At 37.2% G+C, this 21195-nt stretch overlaps 1 protein-coding gene across 5 annotated transcripts in view; it reads right to left on the bottom strand.

Annotated features, from left to right (window-relative positions):
• Positions 1-21195, bottom strand: part of MAST4 (microtubule associated serine/threonine kinase family member 4) — a 467048-nt gene that overhangs the window by 312023 nt on the left and 133830 nt on the right. For all 5 annotated transcript variants that reach the window (XM_038401943.2, XM_043514212.1, XM_038401944.2 and 2 more), the window contains exon 3: positions 12883-13004. In XM_038401943.2, coding sequence (XP_038257871.1) covers positions 12883-13004 — 122 coding nt within the window. The remainder of the gene's footprint in view (positions 1-12882; positions 13005-21195) is intronic.

Below are 21195 nucleotides of genomic sequence, written 5' to 3'. Positions count from 1 at the left end.
AAAAATAAAAGACTTTTGGTGGCAAATTCGCACAAGAAAAAGCTGCCTGACAATAACTGGTGGTTGGGTAGGTGGAGAAGGAGTGACAGTCAATGATGGGAGTCAACGCCAGTGACAGAAAATCCAGCTTCTATCTTTGCTGCTCTTTTCTCTTTCTTTGCGTGTGTTTATCTTGTTTTGTGTTTTAGGAAATGGGACTGGACTTCAACAACAACAGCTTCAACCTATTTCAATTAATTTCTTCTCTTTTTCCCAAAAAGGATGAGTTATTACCATCTTTAATACCATCTTTTATTACCAATCTAAAAGACTGTCAAATGAGGGGTTGAGGGTTCTTATAAAAAAAAACTTTCCCGCTAAAGGAAAAGGGAACAGTGGATATTACTAAAATTAAAGCCTTTCTTAATAGTTCCTGTTAACACCTTTAAGACTTTGGGCCCATATATGCCAACCAAATTAATATAATAGTACCATTTTGTGATGTAAGCAGTTTTAGCTACACTCCTATATATAGTATTTATTCACATTTATTTTGAAGCACCAGCAATATTTTCAGCATAATACAGAAAGTAGATAGCCCCTTCCCTCAAGAAACCTACGGTCAAAACAAAACAGGGAGAAGACAGGATGCATCAGTAAGATGTTTTCTTTTTTGTAAATCAGCATTAGAATGGTTTATCCACGTGGATTAGGACCACAGAGTGGAGAATTTTTGTGGTAACCAATTGTAGCAGAACAAGTCAGCATGAAATACGAATTCCACTACTTTCCAAACACTCATGCATTTCTGATGTCTAGGACTGTAATGCAAGTCTATAGATATTAACTTTTTCCTTTTAATTTTCCATTGTGACAATTATTTGCAGGTAACATCCTGAAGAAAATACTCTAGCACTTTGGAACAGTAGACCATTGTTTCCAATTCATTATAGGTCTATCTAAATAATTAATTTCTTGGTGATAATCTGTAGCTTTATTATTAAAATTTAAATTGATACAGCAGCACTCTCTCTCTCAGGCAATTCAACTTTTGCTCTTCTCCTCTTTCGTGACCTGGGTATAATAAGCAGGCATATAGCATTAAATTCTCTGTTCCACTGAAGCTCTGCTTGGCCTTAGAGGGGGAAAAGGAATATGGATGCACACCCCATGTATAAGGTTAAAAAGTCATCAATAATCAGTTCCTTGTCGTGGATATTATACATACATATTTGGGTGGGATTTTTCAAAGTACCTATGCAATTTAGAAGCACAGTCCTACTGAATTTCAATACTAAATCTGACTTCCTATAAGATCAGTGCTCTCATACTTATTTGAACTAGATAGTGCCAGCTAAGAGACATCCAGGATATGGGCAGTGAACAGGTGGATTTGGAGATGCCCTTTTACTAGCTTCTCGATCAGCTTACTGAGAAATTATTGTAGGCTGTTAATACTTAAAAGCATCAAATCTTGGATTTTTTGATGTCATGTAGAAAACTCAAATGGGAATCTGAAATTGAAAGGAGTTTTTTTCTCTTTATTCTGGCACTCAGAAGAGTATAACAGTTGAGATTCTCCTCTTCACCCCCAAGTTTACATAAGAATGTATCAAATAAAATGAGAAAAATGTGAGTGTTTGAATCTTCAAATATCTTTTAGGCAAAAATTTAGTGAGTAGATTAAGATGCTTACTGTGAAATGTTGTAAGATGTTTACTGTGAAATATATAATGCAATACAGGTATTGTCTTGCGTTATTTTGCAAGCAACACATTGTATGCTGTAAACATCTGAATTAGGTTTGCTGTACCTCCAAATTCCAGGGTTGTAGGAGACGTAGTGCTCTAACACCACCTGTACTTTATTTAAAAGGGAAAAAAAACCCACCACATATTTTCTTCCTTCCTTCAATAAAAATGTTACTGTTCAATAAAAAAAATCCCATTAACAGCCCCTTAAAAGAAACGTAACTTCAGGAGGAGGTGGCATACAAAAAAGACTATAGTCACATAAGAAGTAACAGAAGTTTAACACAGAGGGAGAGAGAGAGAGAGAGAGAGAGAGAGCGCCAAAATATAGAAGTGCATTTGCTACAGTTATTTGGTATTCTTAACATTTCAGAGCAAATATTTTCCAACTTGACAAGTTTGTCTTGGCCTGACTGTATTTAAACTCAACTCATGGATAGAATCACAGGACTAGAAGAGACTTTGAGAGGTCATCTAGTCCAGTCCCCTGCACTCACGGCAGGACTAAGTAGCATCTAGACCATCCCTGACAGGTTTGTCTAACCTGCTCTTAAAATCTCCAATGATAGAGATTCCACAACCTCCCTAGGCACCAGGGTTTAACTACCCTGACAGGAAGATTTTCCTAATGTCCAACCTAAACTGTCCTTGAGGCAATTTAAGCCCATTGCTTATTGTCCTATCCTCAGAGGTTAAGAACAATTTTTCTCCCTCCTCCTTGTAACCACCCTTTATGTACTTGAAAACTTATGTTCTCCCTCAATCTTCTCTTCTCCAGACTAAACAAATCCAATTTTTTCAATCTTCCCTCAGAGTCATGTTTTCTAGATCTTTAATCATTTTTGTTGCTCTTCTTTGGACTTTCTCCAATTGTCCACATCTTTCCTGAAACGTAGCACCTAGAACTAGGCACAATACTCCAGTTGAGGTGTAATCAGTGCAGAATAGAGTGGAAAAATTACTTCTCATGTCTTGGTTACAACACTGTTGCTAATACATACCAGTATAACATTTGCTTTTTGTGCAACAGTGTTACACAGTTGACTCTCATTTAGCTTTTGATCCACTATAACCCCAGATCCCTTTCTGCAGTACTCTTTCCAAGGTAGTCGTTTCCCATTTTGTACGTGTGCAACCAGGGCTGGATTTAAGGGTGACTGCACCAGGCTCAGGGTGCTGTTTTTGTTGTTAGCAACAAAAGGGAAAATAGAGTGTTTGGAATAAAATGTTTCAGGTATTCCATATGTGGATTCATTTTTCATTAACCTCTTAGAATGTTCTTGAACTTTGTGGAATCTCATGGAACCTTCCAGACTTTGAGAACTACATTTTCCTCGAATCTCCTAGGATGTTGTCAGCCATGCCTTCACAGATATATAAGGGTCAGGGCTTCACTAGTCAGTGAGATAAAAGAACAAACTGAAGTGAAATGAGAGCCCAGCTGCAATATTGTGAACCTTGTTTTATTGTGTAATTGTGAAATTATGTTTTAATAGTTGAAGAGTGTAAGTAGCAACTAATAAAGGACATATTTAATTTTTATCTATTGAACCCCTATCTATGCAACAATATAAAAGAAATACAGTTACTTCTTTTGCCATGTCTAACCTGTAATGTTTAATGACTTTGTTTAATGTTTAATGATATGTAATGTCTAAGACCGTGGAACTTAGACTTTAGCTAAGGAATTAGCAGTTTTACCTGAAGATAAGGAAGGGAGATGTGAGGAAAGTGATGGAGAATCATCCAGTTTTCCTGGTGACGTAAAGGAGAGTGATGATAAAGAGGAAAATGGCTCACATGAAAAGGAGAGTAATGACAAAAAAATCTGATTTACACGAAAAGGAGAGAAACAAAGAAGAATCAGCCTCGCATGATGACTTCTACTACTTTGATGAGAAGCTGCCATGACTTTCTTGTGGCCTACAGAGACAATGGATTTGATGATGCCATCACTGTTGCCAAAAAAATGGCAAAAAACTTAGGAGTTGAGCTTGTCTTCAAGGAAACTCTTATTCATTGGAAGAGGAGACAGTTTGGTTATGAGGACAAAAATGAGATGATGGGAAGCTCAGAAGAAAAATTCAAGAGAGAGGGATTGTGTTGGGTTTTTTTTGCTCATTGACACTGATCAATTGAAGAACAGTTCAGACAAATGAAGCATCACGAAAAGTCCTGAGGGTTTGTATGACCTAAGTAAGTTTTCGACAGACAGGAAAACACTCGAGCAACTGTACAGACCTTCGCTGGACGCTGACACATTGGGAATATTTGGACATAAATGATAAAGACTTATCGAATTGAACAATGTCCATCACATTTTGCCACATGGGAAGCACTCTACACTCCAAGTTCTCCAGTTCACTCATGATGCAGAGCTGAAGGACACATGTATGGATAGCTTTGAGGAGTCTGCTCATGCTGCTGGTCATGACTATGAGTGGCGAGCACAGCTTTTTGAAGCTCAGGCCCATTAAACATATCTTTCATTGACTATAGCCAATGAGAGACTGACATTGCCCGATATTTTGTTGCTTGAAAATGCCATTGGCCAGTCTTTGGATCTCTCTGATGCTTGAGTTCACAAGGGCAAAGGAAAGAATAGCAACCTTTTGAACTAAATGACTAGGGATAACATTCTAAGGCTGTCACCTACTGTAACACTATTTAATATTGGTCCACCGAATATTGGTATACAGTTCATTTTCTTGATGATAGTACTTTTCAATTATTCTTAAGTTTCTATAAACTTAGAGGCAACAGATTTTTTTATTTGCTTATGTATGGCATGAATAAATACAGGTTTACAGAGCCTAGAGTGCAAATGTATCATCCTCTATGACAGAGATAAATCATGCATGCAAATCGTGCATCCAAGTTGTGAAATGGGCTACAAATGGAATAAAAAAATAAGGTATTCAAAAGTTTAACAAATGGAGGTGGGGGGCCAAAGATGCTCCTCAGCCTGGGGCACCATTTGGTCTAGTGCCGGCCCTGCGTGTAACTGATCGTTCTTTTCTAAATGCAGTACTTTGCATTTGTCCTTATTGAATTTCATCCTATTTACGTCAGATCATTTCTCCAGTTTGTCCAGATCATTTTGAATTTTAATCCTATCCTCCAAAGCACTTGCAATCCCTCCCAGTTTGGTATCATCTGCAAACTTTATAAGCGTACTCTCTATGCCATTCTCTAAATGATTGATAAAGATATCGAAAAGAACCAGATCCAGAACTGATCCCTGCGGGACCCCACTTGATAACCCCTTCCAGCTTGACCGTGAACCATTGATAACTACTCCCCAGGAACGGTTTTCCAACCAGTTATGCACCCGCCTTATGGTAGCTCCAGGTTGTATTTCCCTAATTTGTTTAATGAGACGGTCATGCGAGACAGTATCAAAAGCCTTACCAAAATCAAGATATACCACATCTACCATTTCCCCCCTATCCACAAAGCTTTCCTTGACAGGGTAACAAGCCATCAGTAGGTTTGACACAGTGTCAAATCCATGCTGACTGTTACTTATTATCTTTTAGGTGTTTGCAAATTGACTGCTTAATTATTTTCTCCATTATCTTTCCAGATGTGAGACCAAGGAAGAGGCATTCAGATTCAAATTATAGTTGGAGTCCAAGTCAACCCCATGATTCAGATTCAGTAGCACTGAAATCTTGCTAACTGTTCTTGGGAGACTTTGAACCAAATGGCAGATTAGTAGTTCAGGAGATTTCTACCTTACCTTATCCAGTCTCTCAAAAAAGCTCTTTATGGACCTTTTCATCTGTACTTACAGTGGAAAAGAGATCTCTACTCGCTCTAGATCCAACCCAGAACCTAAGCTACAGAAGCAAGTTCACATTCATGGACTGATCCTAAAAACAAACACTAGATTTGAAGTTATCTTGATCTAGATACTGATTTTCATTCATGTTTCATTTTAAGATTTGTTCTCTTTTTTAATAAAAAGAAAAATTGAAGGTATTTTATTGAAAGCATAATTTTTAATTTGAAATTAGTAACATAATAAAGTTATGTCTACTGAATCTCTAGGAAACATTAAATACTTATAATATATTATGGTGAAAACAGAAAAATTGTATTAGCTTATGCTCTAAAACCATACTGCTTAAAAATCTATTTGAATGAAAATCTATAAAATGGATGATTTTATAGTCATTCCTTTTGAACTGTAGGTTTTACATGTACACATTTGATACCGTTATTCACACATCTACCCAATTAGTATTTCAAATTAAATGACTTTAATTGTTTGTAATCATGTGCTATCTAAGCCATAATTTTGCCACTTCTCAGGCGACAAATGGATGACTTACATCTGGGAATAAAATTCACAAAGGGGTATTGGTGTATTGTTTCAACACATGCAATTACTGGTAGTTACATTCTAATCAGCATAATTAGTTTTGAAACAGTTCTCACAATAACTGTCAACATTTATGTCAATTTAGCTGAAGTTGATGGTACATTTAACAAAGACTTGCTTATTCATTTTCAATATTATTCTATATAAAAGAGTAAGTAGTAAAGCCTCTTCACTGGTATTGAGCATTTCTTACTTAGCTTAGCAGCAGGGATTGCTGTTTCCTTTCAGCAGTTGATTCTTCACAAACCATTGGTTCAAAGAATTACCACCCTCTAGCTTTGGTAGGTACAGCATTGATTTTGCATTGATTACGAGAAATTGTAATAAAAAGCAGGTAAATTGCAGTGTAGATATTAGTAGGTTTAATACCCTAACGGCTTTGGAGATTGACAACTTTAACTTTACTACGTTTTTTTTTTAAATTTAAAAAGTAAGGCAGGGGATTAGGGGAGGACTAATGCTCCACGGTGAAACAAACCTAGTCATACCATGATTTAACACTACTGCAAGCTCTCTTACTGGAAAAAGTACTGCTACTGACAATGACCTATTTTAGCTCTGTTGTAAGCTTCAGAGAGCTAGATAAGACACTATTCACAATTGCCCAGAGGCTTCAAAATACGTTCCTCAGAAAAACCACCAAAAGTCTGCTACACCAATGTAAAAAGTTTGCTGCCAGATAAACTGGCTAATCTTTTAACCTCCCTGGAAAAATAACAGAAACAAAGCAATACCTCTTCCCGGGCCTTTATTACATTGCTCATTTTATACTGTCTTATAAACAGTCATCTTCCAAAAGAGACTCAGGGAAAACAAACCTTTGTTCTGCACTGCTCACAAACCAAAGCCATACCAGCCTTGATGCAAACATCCACATAGTAAACAGATCTTTTAAATGCTAGTTCATGAAGAAACTGAATACCCGGGGATAAATGATTTGGCAATAGATTAAAGCATATAAAACTACTTAATCACCTCCTTACTTGGCTCAAATCTATAGATTTATATTTATAATGAAGCATATGCAACTATTACTTTATTTCTTTTCTGAATTTCATTAGATACAACAGCATCATATGAACCAAAATATATTTGAAGCAATGAATGAGGGAAGTTACAGATTTTAATCTTTACCAAATGTGCGTGTGCTTAGAAATGGTAGAAACTAGCACACCAAGAACATCCAGAGAGATGCTGAAATATATAAAGGACAGAGGCAAATTCATTGTCAAAGGTCAATTGATACTCTTGTAGACTCCCTTTCTGCCTCTGCCATTATCAAAAGGAAGATGCTTTTTGGAATTCATAGAAAATCAGCTTGTGCAAAAATGGAGGATTCCTAACTAGATTGTTGGTACTAAAATAAAAAGTTTAATTCCTCTTCAACAGTTTATGATGTTGAAAGAGATAAATTTCTTGAAAGATATTGCATAAGAACATCAAAGATCCATAGTCCAAGAAAACTAAGGATCCGGGTCACTAAACACAACTTAGTTCAAGACACATAGCAGCAATATTGGTACATCAAGGGCTGGAAGAATAATGAACAATTCCACATAAGGAGAACATAGATCCAAATAAAGGCTTTTCATGTGCTTCTTGTAGTCAAAAGATAACTTCACACTGAAGCCTCATATTACTTCAGGCAGGATGACTTGCCCTTAAAAGAGATGAAATACTTCCATACTAATTACAAAAAAGTAACATTGATTTCAAGCATAAAAGCATAAGGTTACTAGCAGGCTACCTAAAAAAAATGTTTCCTTACTAAATAAAACTGCCTTATTCCCATTTAGGGCCAAATTCCTTCATTGGATACATCTACAGACGTCAATAGGCATTACGAACACATGCACAAGAAGAGAACTGAGCCTTATGAAAAGGAAATATTTGTACCCCTTTGCTCAAGGTTTCTACTACCATGTTGCCACCACCACCTTTTTACAGGAGTCTTACTGCAAAATCGGCACAGCCCTGATTGAGCTGTCCCTGCTGGACATTCATCAGGCTGCTGTGTTGGTATCAGTCTGCTTATAAGCTCCCCTTGGTAGGGTCCAGCCACAGTTTCTGGCTCCTGCCTCAGTAAGCCTCAGAAGGCCACCAGGAAGGCCCTTGTCAATTTCACTTTTCATTTGTAGGAATACCAACATTTTTCAGCAAAACTGAATTTTTCCTGTGGTAGTTGTGAAAAGGATTTTTTCACTGGAAAATCATTCCAGTGAAAGATTCTCACCAAGCTCTATTCATAATATCAAACAGAATTCATAAGCTGTACATAGACAGATCCCCCAAACTGTCACACTGGTCATTGTGACAACTGACAAAGCTGGTTTTAGAGAAGCTCTGTGTTTGTGGCCACATTATATTAGCTTTGCTATATGGCAGCTCTCGATGCCTAGATAAATTTAAAATAATCCCTGCCATCGGTACAATCTGTTTGGATCTGCCATACATAATGCATCCTGTTTATGCAGATATGATAAACAAGGTTACAGTCAGGCACAAATTTAAAAAATGAGGGTGGGTAGACAGAAAGGAAGAAGTGTGTGGCTATAAGAAAAAGAAAGTGCAGTAAAAGCTGACTGGTGATAAAGTCAAAGTTTATACAGACTCCAAAGAAAATGTGACTGACTGAACTTCCTGTGAAATTGTATTTCTTTAGAATCCTGTTTCATGATCATTTAAACATAGCAATGTGTTAATAAAAATTATTACCATGATTGCATTGGTTTTAAGTATTGTATTAAAAGCAAAACACTGCTAACACAAGTGTAAGTCACATAGTGACATTTGCAAGAGTGTCAAAAAATGCAAAAATAGAACTTCAAATGTTTTACTCAGCTGCACAAATGTGGGTGAATTAACATTGCTTTTGGAACCTTAATTTCTGCAATTCCTGACTTTTATATATTTACTGTTCAGCTTTAACACTGCATTAAACACTCCCACTCGCTTAATTCCTAGGTGTTTAAAAAAAAAAACTGGAAGTAGCTTAAAAGCTGCTTGTCTGCACGATATTTGATTGCAGAGCTTAGAACCTCTGACAGATTCCGTGTACAAGAGCAAGCGTCACTATTTCCCAGTACATATCCTTGAACTGAAGAGCATGCACTAATTAGCAGTGCACATGTGACTGAACATTTTCCACCAGGAGGAATCACTATGTAGCTTTCGATTTTACTCTGCACGAACTGTATTTTTCCCCTCTTTCCATAAGTCAGAAACTGTTAAAGAGACCTTTACTCATGAATGTGCAAACATGTGGTCATAAAGGAAACTGATTTGCAATTTTAATTATACTGGAAACTCGTGGTGTCTACTAGAATACTCTAAATAATACATCATATGGGGCAACTAGAGATAAAGGTGAACGTAAGCCATGAAATCATTATCTTCACCCACTTAAAAAGAAAAGTGGGTATCTTCCCAGTCACTGAAATTTAACGGCTCCTGCCCAATAGCATTAACCATTTGCCTCAGTTTTTAGTGATATAGAATAAGGGCTCCATGATTCTAACTTCCTGTATTTGCTAAATAGACATGTTAATTCTACTGACAATGTGACAGGCAGAGACAAATTTCTTTGGAATGAAGTTCAATTTCTTAATGAATACACACTGCTAAACAAGCACTATCTCTACCCACATATGGGTCTGTAACCTGGAAGTTTCCATCTTGCTCCAAACAAACTACTAAAAAAAGAACAGGAGTACTTGTAGCACCTTAGAGACTAACAAATTTATTAGAGTCTCTAAGGTGCCACAAGTACTCCTGTTCTTTTTGCAGATACAGACTAACACGGCTGCTACTCTGAAACAAACTACTGACTCATCATAAGATATCAAAAAGTCTCTACTTCCTAAAGTGGTTATTAATAAAATGAGTAATTCAAAAGTGTAACTCAAAGCTCTAGCTTAACTTCACTTCACTTCATAACCTTAACCTTCACTTCACACCATACTGCTTCTGGGTTCCTTCTTTGGTGTCATCTACCCCAACCTCTAGCTTCCTCTCAGACAGCTACTTCCACTTTTTATACTAAATGTGGAGTCTAATAAGCTACGTGTGCCAAAGAATCAGGGGTTATTAACCTGCAGCTCTCTGAGGTTTCCAATACTTTAAAAAGGTGGGGCAGTAAGATTACCCTGATGGATGTAAAACTGAAATGAAACACTTCAACTCTTTAAAAAAAAATATCAAACAAAGCTATTTATCAAATTCAACAAATAGTTTCAGGCCCGCAAAAATACATTTTTTTAATTAAAAACAGTTGTAAAAAAATGTTGTACAGCTCTACTATGAAATATTGCAACAACAAAAATCAATTGACTGCATCAAGCAGCAAACACTCTACTGACATTTCTTTATTATTTATTTAAGTAATATTCATTTAAGTAATATTCATACACCTGGCCCCACCCTATCAAATAGACCAAATGCTAAGCATCACCATAAGGTCACTGAATGGAAATCAATAAGCTCAATTTTTATTAGTCTTCCTTTTACAGCTGTAATCAACAAAACCCTTCCTGTCCATAAAATGAGAAATCACTATTAGTATGCTATAAGGCTCGGTGCTAAAGAATGTAGCTGACTGGCTCACAGAAGATCTCCAGATTTAAGAAAGAGGCTTTAAGAAGGCTGTTGCTTCACTTCTTTCATCTCTCACAGTGGCTCCCAAAAAAAGTTCTCACTGCGAACTGTGATCCAGCAATGAGAGAAATTGGGACTCTTCCGTCTTTCTCCCTCATTCCAAACCCCTTCTTCCTTCCAATTAGAAATACAAGTTACTGGATCTGAGAAATGTGGGCATTAAAATAATATCCAATAAGGCAGTAAGAATTTGTCTACTTTGCATTCTGAGGCTTGATTGAAAAGGAACAAAGCAGAAAAATAATTGTAAAATAATGGGGGAGTGGGGGAAATATTAAAAGCCCAGCACTACACCCATTTCATCTATGGTCCTTGAGGAGAATATTCTAGAATTTATTCTTTTAGAAGGCATTACTGTAGCTATCCCTACAGAAATTGGGGTTCAACTGTGATAGATGTTGTGCAAGCACATTAGAGAGAGCCTGTACATACAGTACCCATTTTGGCTCCCTTTTCTATCATTATCCCTGTTAAATGTCCTAATCTGAATCAGGCAGGTCACAAACAAAAAATCCTGTAGCTATTAAGTTAACATTTTCCATCCTATGTCTATGTTGCTTCTACGAAAATTTCCAGGCTTTGAATTAACTCTCTTTTAGTACAGTGATTGGTGGAAAAAAAGTTGGCATTTACCAACAGTCAGCACTGTTACCTTGTGTTTCAGTCATTTCTTTTTCTTGCATAGGAGGAAATTGCAGTTTTGCAAATAGCAACTTTGTGGTAGTTATTGATATTTATTCAATGCAGACTACTTTAAGCTCTGTGGTGCCTTGATTACTGCGTACCATCTTTAAGAACATTTTGCTTTTGAGATTTAGAGTTCTCAGAAGGCAACACTGGCTGGTAGTTAGAGCACAGAAGAAACTCAAGAAAACTTTGTTCTAGGCTCAGCTTTGCCAATGCCTTTCTGGGAGGCTTTAGGCAAGAACATCTCTGTGCCTCAGTTTCCCTTTTTAATCTGAAGGTAATATTTCCCTACTTCATAAGAGTGTTGTGAGGTTTAATTCACTACCGTCAGTAAAGCACATGAAGATCTACGCATGGAAAGTGCCAAGGAATAACATCTTTGTACTTATCTTTTATTGCCAGTATTAGCATCACTATGATTATGCTAGAGAGAGAGTTTCAGAAGCTCAGAAATTAAATTTCTGATGTGTATTTTCTCTTGTTGTTTCTCTGCATTAGAATGAACTTTTAGTGGAAAATACAGGTGGGCTGATAAATCTAACAACCAATATAATTTTAACAGAGCATAAGAACTTCCAGATAAGGAAAGTCCCTAGATGCTTTTCTACTGTTTTGAATCAACTTGAGCTCCCTCTCTTCAAAAACTACATACTTCTCATGGAATTAGCTCTAGAAAAGGATAAATATCATTGACATTTTTGACAGAACTTGGTTTATAATGAAGTGATTGAAAATCATATCTTATGCCTGGGGTGTACGTGATTTTCTTTTCTTTTTCTCTTTTTGGAACACTTCACAAAATGCAATATATACCAGCACAAAGCAGCATATTGCGCACTGAAACACAATGCAGGCAAGTTAAGATGAATCAGGAAAAGCCAGACTTAACCTTGACTGCTCCAGACCCTCCATACAGCCTGGCCAGCTATCCCTCCCCCTACCTTTACTTAAAAGCATGATCAATGAATTGCATGTTCAGTTCATACTTTACACACTGCAGAACAGTGTTCCTGAGTGCAGAATCCTATGGAAAGCATGAACTATAAAACTGATTCAATAGGTGCCCATCAGAAAGGTTAGGCCGTTCTAGTGCCTTCTTTCAAGATCGACCATTTCAACACAAATAGTTATATTAATGCAACATTTCAGCTGAGACTGTGTGTGTAAACAAGTAACGCCTTTCAAAGTTACAGCTCATCACAAAAGTAATTCAGCTACTCCGCACATATTTATTAGTATTATGTATAGTAACCCACAATTATGATTGTGCGCTAATTCACAATTATGTGAAAGGCCTGAGTTATTGGGGGTTTTAGAGACAACAAAATGCAGCTTATTGACTTTTGTACACATAAAATCTCAACCATAATATTGCATAGGACTTTTGCATACAAAATAGTCTTCTGTTTTGAAAATGTAACTCACCAAACTAGCAGTAAGTGAAGGAGCCGATTGCCCAAGCGCTTGGCTACGCATACGAACAAGATTGGAGGTTTCTGCAGGTTGCCACAACTGCTGTGCAATAGTACTGGGAAGCAGATACCTGCCTGACAATGTAAAGAAAGATCATGTTAAGCCCTAGATGTGACAAAAGAGGAAGCCCAATACACATAGTTTACTATAAAGGATAAACTCTTATCTAGAATTTTAGTTTCTCAGATAGGCATTCTAAATGTTAGGTTCTTTCACAAAAACCTTGGTGAGGCAGGATTCCATTGAAGTGGAGATCTTTTACCTTATTCATTAGTCATCTGGGAAGTACACCCATTAGCAGCTAAGTTTTCCTTACTGCATATTCCCTTTGCTAAATGTCCTGATAACTGGACCTGCCCCAGAAACACTACAAATGCAGTAGCTGATACAAACATCCAGAATAATGGAATTGAGGAGGGGAAAAACAGAACAAAACAAAAACAACCCACTGTTAGGCAAAAAGATTTTTTCCCCCAAGAATTAGACAAGCATAGACAATAGTGAAGGGAGTTTATTTTCAGTACTGAGAAGACTGACAAGCAGCTTTTAAAATATGGTGCCATCGTGGCTCGTTATATACATTTTTTATTAATTTATTTGCATTTATTTGTACATACAGAGACAGATAGTTACAAATTAAGAGAGAACCCTAAACAAAGATAAAAATAGGAACAGTACATACCTAGAGAGGTTATTTTACTGCATTAAGCAAATATGGCTATCTTGCGGGGAAAGGAGGCGGGGCGAGGGCAGGGATGAGTGCTTACAGATATTTGTTGGGCTGTGAAGGGACGGTTTATTTTGTTCTAAGATTTGAGTTACTGGGCGGGCATTGACAATATAAGCTTATTAATTGTTTACAGTTGTTAGCGTCCTTGCTTTTTAGCAGTTTTTGGTTTTTTTGCTGGCTGAATTTTAACTCCTTCCTGACAATTCCCTCCTTTCGACAAATTGAACTTTTAAGTGAGATAAAGTTAATACTTTAAATACTTTGATATATATGATTTGTTTTAGAGTTGCCCAAGGAAGGTGGGAGGGAGAGGGGAATTGGGGGAAGGGTGTAAAGGTAGGAAACATAGTAAGATTTTTAAGCGTGTGTTTAAAGTACCCACATATGACAAGAGAGGTTAGCAACACAAATATTGAAGCAGTGGCAACTGTTATTTGGACAACTGTTTACCAGGAGATGGGGCTGTAGGATGCATTACGAGTAAAATTTTGTAGTTGGGTGACGGTTTGATTGGAGAGCTGGACTTGAATGCGACCTTTGGTGACGTGGTTATGAACGGTGGTAAATGGAGACAGCAGCCAGGACCACTTTGAGAAGTAGCTCCTTGGCCAGAGTATTGTATTGAACCGGTGTATTGTCCAGGTATAGATTGTTGTATTATTGAGGAGCTGTTATTCCAGTAAATACACGGCTGGGGAGGTGCACATCACCTAGCTAAAGGAGTCAGTAATTTGCAGGCACATGGAAGCGTTGCCTGGCACTGTAATGGTCCGTACATGTAATAAGATGCAGCGGTGATGAAACACCACTGAGTAGCGGATACTTGTACAGCAACTTTATCATCTGCAAGAGGAGGGACATGCACAACAACAGAGAGGACAAGGTTAAAGGGCGAAGGGTAGAACAGGAGTACACGATGTAATTGTCTGTTTTTGTGCAATAGTTTGAGGTTATTAGTGTAGCATTGTTAGGGGATGGTGTCAGGTATTTAGACAGCTTTATTTTTACACTATATTAGCAACCACATATTTAATTGACTTAAAACGGAAAGAAGGAAACACATGAGTAGGAATGACAGAAGGCTACACAAGAAGGAAATTGAAGGAGGAGGGACAGTCTGGAGGAAGTAGAGAGGCTACTTTTAGTTATGTAGAAATGCCTGCGATGTGGGCAAGGGTGGGAGAGAAAAGGGTATGAGACGGGGGAAAACCCAGGCATACATCTAACTCTTTTTTTGCAATGTTAAACAGATCACAAGCCAGCATCTCACAAGCATGACCTTTAGCTTGTGACTTGGCCGGGTTGACTATAGCATTTGAGGTTTTTTAAATGATTTTGTAAAAAAAAAATAAAAATAAAAAAAAGTTATGAGAACATTAATTGCAGTTAAAGCATAAGATAACCCGGTGTTAGTATGCTTAAGGTTTGGGTGGTTTGGCCTTTGACCCAAGAATTGTATGATCTTGCATTCCGAAACTGGGGGTCCTATATGTGTGTGTTTCCATTCCCTGAAGCTAAATACCCAGTTACAGTCCGGTGAAATGCAGGGAGGGAGCCAAAGACTGCTCCCGGACTGTGGTAGTTGGATTGAGACCTTGGAGCCTCAATGTTTTTGGAGGTGAGCTGTAACCACAATAGGACCCAGGTGGTTCGGTCTGGGGATAAGCCAAGTGTCTGGTTTCTTTACCCATTTGCCGCTGTTTTTTGTAGGGAGTTGCACATACTGGCCAGCTTTGAAACAGGTATTTTGTGTAACATATACCAAGGGCAGGTCCCAGGAGGCTGCATTAGGTATGTTTGCCAGGAGGATTAACATGGGGAGTCACGTTTGTTACCTAAAAGGATACAATATAAATAAAATGAATGTATTTATACATTTTAATTTTGGTTTTATGAACCCATGTTGGAATTTTTTTGCACTTTTACAGAGGTATTTGTATGGGCTAATACCATGTGCAGGCCAGAGTATTTTGACTGAAGCACCCCGGGATTGTATGTTTTACCATGACCTCTTTTTTTTTTTTTTTTTGGTACATTTGCCCAAGAGGGGGTCTTTGGAGAGTCCTGGGCTTAAGAAGGTGCACTTTTACAAGGAACCAGTATGCCTTGATGAAGTAAAGAGTGAATAATGTTACCTATTGCATTTACGGCCTTTTGAGGGGGTATTGCTTGGTAGGTGGAGGGAGTTGACTGGTAACTTGGATGGGTGAGCAAAAATGAGCAGGCATCGAACTGCAAGACAGCTTATTTTTTTGCCTAAACAGAGGGGAACCTGGAACATAATTCTTGAAAAGGGTTAGAGGTGTCCCAAGTGAAAGCCATAGATTAGGCAGTTGCAACAGAAGAGAGAAGTTTATTATTACCGAGAGGAATGGCATGAGTACACATAAGTTTATTAGTAAATATAACTGTACTTTAAGCATTTATGGCTACCTTGTAGGGGAAGGAGGCGGGGAGGAAGGGATAGGGATTATAACTTACAGATATCAGGTGGGCTGTGAAGGGAGGGTTTATTGTGTTCTAAGATCTGAGTTACTGTGCGGGCATTGACCATATAAGCTTATAAATTGTTTACAGTTCTCAGTGTCCTTGCTTCTTAGCAGTTCCTGTCTTTTCTGCTGGCTGAATTTTAACTCCTTCCTGACACCACTAAGTTCAAGGTTAAAACAAACAGTGCTCTATTTGTACAAATGCTACATTCCAAACCCTGCACTCCACATTTTTATATTCCTTTATCCAAGAGTGACTATTGACCATGTCCTCTACAGATTTCAGACATCAACCAAAACAATTCAAATGACATTGCCAAACACTGACTTATATGTGTTACCTTGAAAATCTTATGTATTGAAGACAGCTTCTCTCTCTGCCATTGAGGTCTCTGTTCAGAAAACCTTAATACCTACTGATCTCTGAAAATTATATAAGATGTGCTATGAAGAAAATGTAAATCAGCCATTGGTATCTTGCCTATTTTTCTTAGCACCAAAACGAGCTGCCACAACAGAAGACTGCAAATAGAAAGTGCCAAGAAGACAGTTGTGCATTACTAGTCCTGAAATCTTCCTCAATGCATTAGCAAAGCAAGTTCAAGGTCACGATTCTAGATTTTGGATAATCAGATCTCCCAAAGGATCATCATCTTCCAAGTCACAAGTTATAATAATTACCTCCCAAAGTGAACAAGATACCCACTTTCTAATATTTTGTCTAATATTAAGTCTTTATATCTTTCGTTGCTGTTTTTACCCTCTTCTAATAGTTAGCCTCCCTACAACGGGAACACATCCTCCAGTGTGAATGAACTACCTTGCCAGCAGACCAAATTATAGAAAACCTGCACAATAAAACGCAGACTATAATTTAGAACTTATCCTGTGAAAACGGAACACCTTGGAGTCCCATCCAAGTCAACACATCATAGATCTGGCCCTGTATCACAAATGGGACCACCAACAAAATCTATTTTTTCCTCTAGCCTGTCTCATATTAAGGTAGACATTAAAGCAGCTATTTCTTTGGCTTATACTCTGTCAAAATAAATAATATATACCATGATTGCACAAGGTAAGAAAGTACAGCGTATTCTCAATGTAATGAGGTTTCAATATTGCCTCAGATCAATCAGCAGTTTAGTTACAAGTTACAGCTTTTTCCTCCGTTCTCATAACCGAGCAAACCAGGTTCTTCGGGTTTTTTTGTTTTGTTTTTAATTAAGAGAGTTGTTTGTTTTGTATTTTAGTATTTTTATAAGGTACTTCCTAGTGCATGAAAGGTCTGAGTTTGAAATGCACAGAGGAGAACAAGTTTTGTAGCCTTCACTGACTGGCATTCTAGATGAAAAAATGATGATGACACCCCCAAACTGACCAAACCAAATGTTTCAAGCCCCTTAACAAAATGCTTCTGGGGCTATTCCTGGCCTTTTGGTTGTGAATTAACCTGGTTTTGCTTATATTTGGCCCTCTATTCTATGAGGTTTCATTCAGAAACTCAGGTCTGGCGGGAGAGTAGACTCTCTTGAACTGCTCAAACATCTCAGGGACATCTTTGCCCCTTGAAGAAGCTACAACAGAAGATGGAGAAAGGGTATGTGACTGGCTACTGCATAAAGTCTACTCCCTTTGCTGGTTTTTTCAATTGATACGGTTTTGACTGATCAATAGAGAACAGACCAGGATAACAACATCTTGGGTGGAGTAGCTGCATTGCAAGTACAAACACTTCATTTTTTCTTTAGAGTTTCCTGCACGATTAACCTCCCAAATTATTAAAAATAATGTTTGAAAGCCTGTGGTGTAGCTAATGAAACAGTCAGCATGATTAAATCCACTGATACAAGCATAGACGTGATGCTGAAGTGAAAAAATTTCCTTTTTTCCCCCCCAGGAGCCTTGAGGGCACAGCAGATTTCACAACCTACTGAAAAGAAAGCAAGTGTTCTAATTGTATAAAACCCAGTAAAATCTTTTAAAAGCAGCTATGAATATATTAAAGCATGCAAAGTTTTGAGCTTACACAAACACATGCACCCAAGCAAAGCACGCTTAACCCATGCAAAAAGGCACTAACCAATATCACAACTCATATATTGTCCACTTCTGGAACAGTTTTAACTGTTGTATGTGAAGGTATACTACCTGTGTTGCACTACCTGAGGGCACAGAAACTCCAAGATTTTTTAGATGAAATTCCCCAAAGATTGGGCTCAGTGCTCTGGAATCTAAGCTCTAATTGGAAATTAGTTTGTTTTCAGTCTCTTTTGCAAAGATGACTGCCAATATAAGATGACACATTCCTGCCTTTTTGATCTGCAGTCAAACATTGAGAACTTCCTCCATTTAGAAGACTGGAGTGTTTAACATTGAGGCCTCATTATGATATCTGAAACAAACAGCCTCTGGAGAACATACTAGATAGGGTGACCAGATATCCCATTTTTAAAGGGACTGTTTTGGGGGACTTTTTATTATATAGGTGCCTATTACCTCCCACCCCCATCCCATTTTTTCCACAGTTGCTATCTGGTAACCCTATATCCAGACACATGAAGATAATGGTCTTAGAACAGAGTGGGGATTTTGTTGAATAAAATAAGCATCCAATCATTAAAATCTGCAACTTTATTGTATGTTAATAGGCAAGGAAGAAAGATTACCTACTTACTACTAGGCTGGTCAATGTTTTTCTGTCAAAAAAACTTGATTCATCTAAATCAAAACATTCCATGGGACATAATTTCGTTTTAAAAAATTAAAATGAAGCATTGTGACTATCGGAATGGAACAATTCAATTTGTTTCAAACCTACACTTCGATTTTGCTTATGTTATACTACATTTATATTATACCAATTATCAAACTAATTATAATGACCAGTTAAAATACCAAATTACCAATTGTGATAGTAATTGCCTAATATCAGATAGCAATGGCTAATTACAATTAACATTTAGAATACTAAATTACAATACTAATCAGCAATTAAATATATTTGTTTTATATTCTATTATATTTTAATATATTTAAATAAGTCAAAAAGCAAACAAAACATTTTGGATTTTTTGAAATGAAGTTTTGACCAACTTGGAAAAAAAAATTAGAATTTGCATTTTGCAGAAAATTGACTTTCCGTTCAGATTTATAACAGTTTCAAAATGCCAGAAATTCCCCATAGGATAGAAATTCTAAGTTTCAACCAACTCTGCTTATTGGGATCAGAAAGTCAATATGGTAAGCATAGCAGAAACGTGGAAGAAACGCTTCCTGCCCACTCCCTGCCTCTCTTTCCTCAGCTAGCTTCCCAGATTCTTGCACATGAATTTCAATCTTCTCTTCATTTTCAAAGCACTCCACACCTGCTTACACCCCTGTCCTTGGTCTCCTCCTAGACTGTGTCTTACTAAAGCTTAATTCACAATTGCTCCCCTTCTTTTCTTTCTGCATTCTTTCATGCTGCCAATATGCCTTGTAAAACCACCCAACATACATGCATCTAAACTCCTGCATGGATCTTTATAATCCACTTATTCCATGTAATATTTCAGTTAGAACTATTTCCCTATATGTGATAGCTGTCCATTTTGTTTTTTACTGCACTCATTCTGATTTTCAATTGAAAGCTCAAAAGGATTGTGTTCCCGTTGGGCGGGAATGTTGTGGCAAACCAACACTAACTATACCTCTCACTTATTGTATCCTTATCAATCTAGTTATAGGCCTGTATATGACATAAAACAGTGCCAGTGTCCTAGCATGACAGCCTCCATCCAGTAATGGACTGAGGTCATGTGTTCTTGGTAATTATATTAGGTCTTTCAGCAGCTGTATATACAGTTGATCACGGTGAGGCTGATGCATCTGCCAATGTGGAGTGGATCACTTCACAGATTCTCCATTTATTCCTTTAATGGATGACATTGCGGATGGATATGAGCTTATCCTTTGCGAAGTCTCTTGTGTACATACTCTGCAGGCTTTCATCCTGCATTCCAGCCTCCCTAAAAAAATAGCATAATATTACCAGGATGTGAGGCTTCTAGGAGAGACTGAGGAATGCTTTGATTTGTAGTCCCATCAGAACATTGTTTAGTCTCCAGGTCACAACTACTCAGACCTGCATCCAATGATATCCTTGCTAGTCTACCACACAGACAAGATAGATAATTCCAAACATAATAGAGATGTGGGTGACTACGGAGAACCCATCTCCAGGAATTACAAGAGTTTATGTCTTCTTTCTTTTGACCTGTCCTTTAATACAGCTCCTGCCTCAGTTATCCATGGGAACATTTTTAAAAGTTTGGAAATTATTTTCTTTTCTGGTTTCTTTTGGTTGTGTCCAATCAGTTTATATGGTTGTGCATTGGTTACTCAAGAGAAAGTCTGAAAAACTATCATTTGTTTTGCTGTGTTATGCTTCCACAATGATCACTCCTTTGGGAAGATGTTTCTTTTTTTTTTTAATTAAAAAACTTTTGCAATTCATAAACCATGCTTTTTTTTCCTCCTTTTCCAATCTCAAGAGTTACATTTTCATATTCAAGCTTATAATGCATTATATATTACATTTCAATCATGTCATAAGGTATTTGAAAAACATTTTAATAAGAGCTTAATGTAATATCAATAAATCCATTACACAGTTATATATTTTTAGTAGTCTTTTAAAGTCGTTTGTCTAAAATTTTAAGAGGTTTTATACAGAAGGTATAATTCTCCTCCAACATAGGAGGAAAAAAGTAAATGACGACACCTTAAATGAGTTTTGCTTGTAATGATGGAGAAAAAATTATTTAAAACAGAAGGTAGATTACGCTGCTGAAAAACTGTTAGGAAATTAATCAAATAATCGTTTTATTTGGTTTGAATCGGACATCTAATTTTGGAGTAAATGACTGTCTGGAGAGACTAGGGAGAAAAGAAAAGGGTAAAATGCACTATTAAAAGACCGAGATCTTAAGGCCCAAATCAGTCTGGGGAAAAGTAAAACCTTCCTTCAAGACTCTTTGTACCTTTTTTTTTTTTTGGTGCAGT

This window comes from Dermochelys coriacea, chromosome 5 (genome assembly GCF_009764565.3).
Source record: "Dermochelys coriacea isolate rDerCor1 chromosome 5, rDerCor1.pri.v4, whole genome shotgun sequence".
In the NCBI taxonomy this organism is placed as follows: domain Eukaryota; kingdom Metazoa; phylum Chordata; order Testudines; family Dermochelyidae; genus Dermochelys; species Dermochelys coriacea.
Note: the sequence above shows the minus strand (reverse complement) of the source record. Positions and strands in the feature narration are given on the sequence as shown.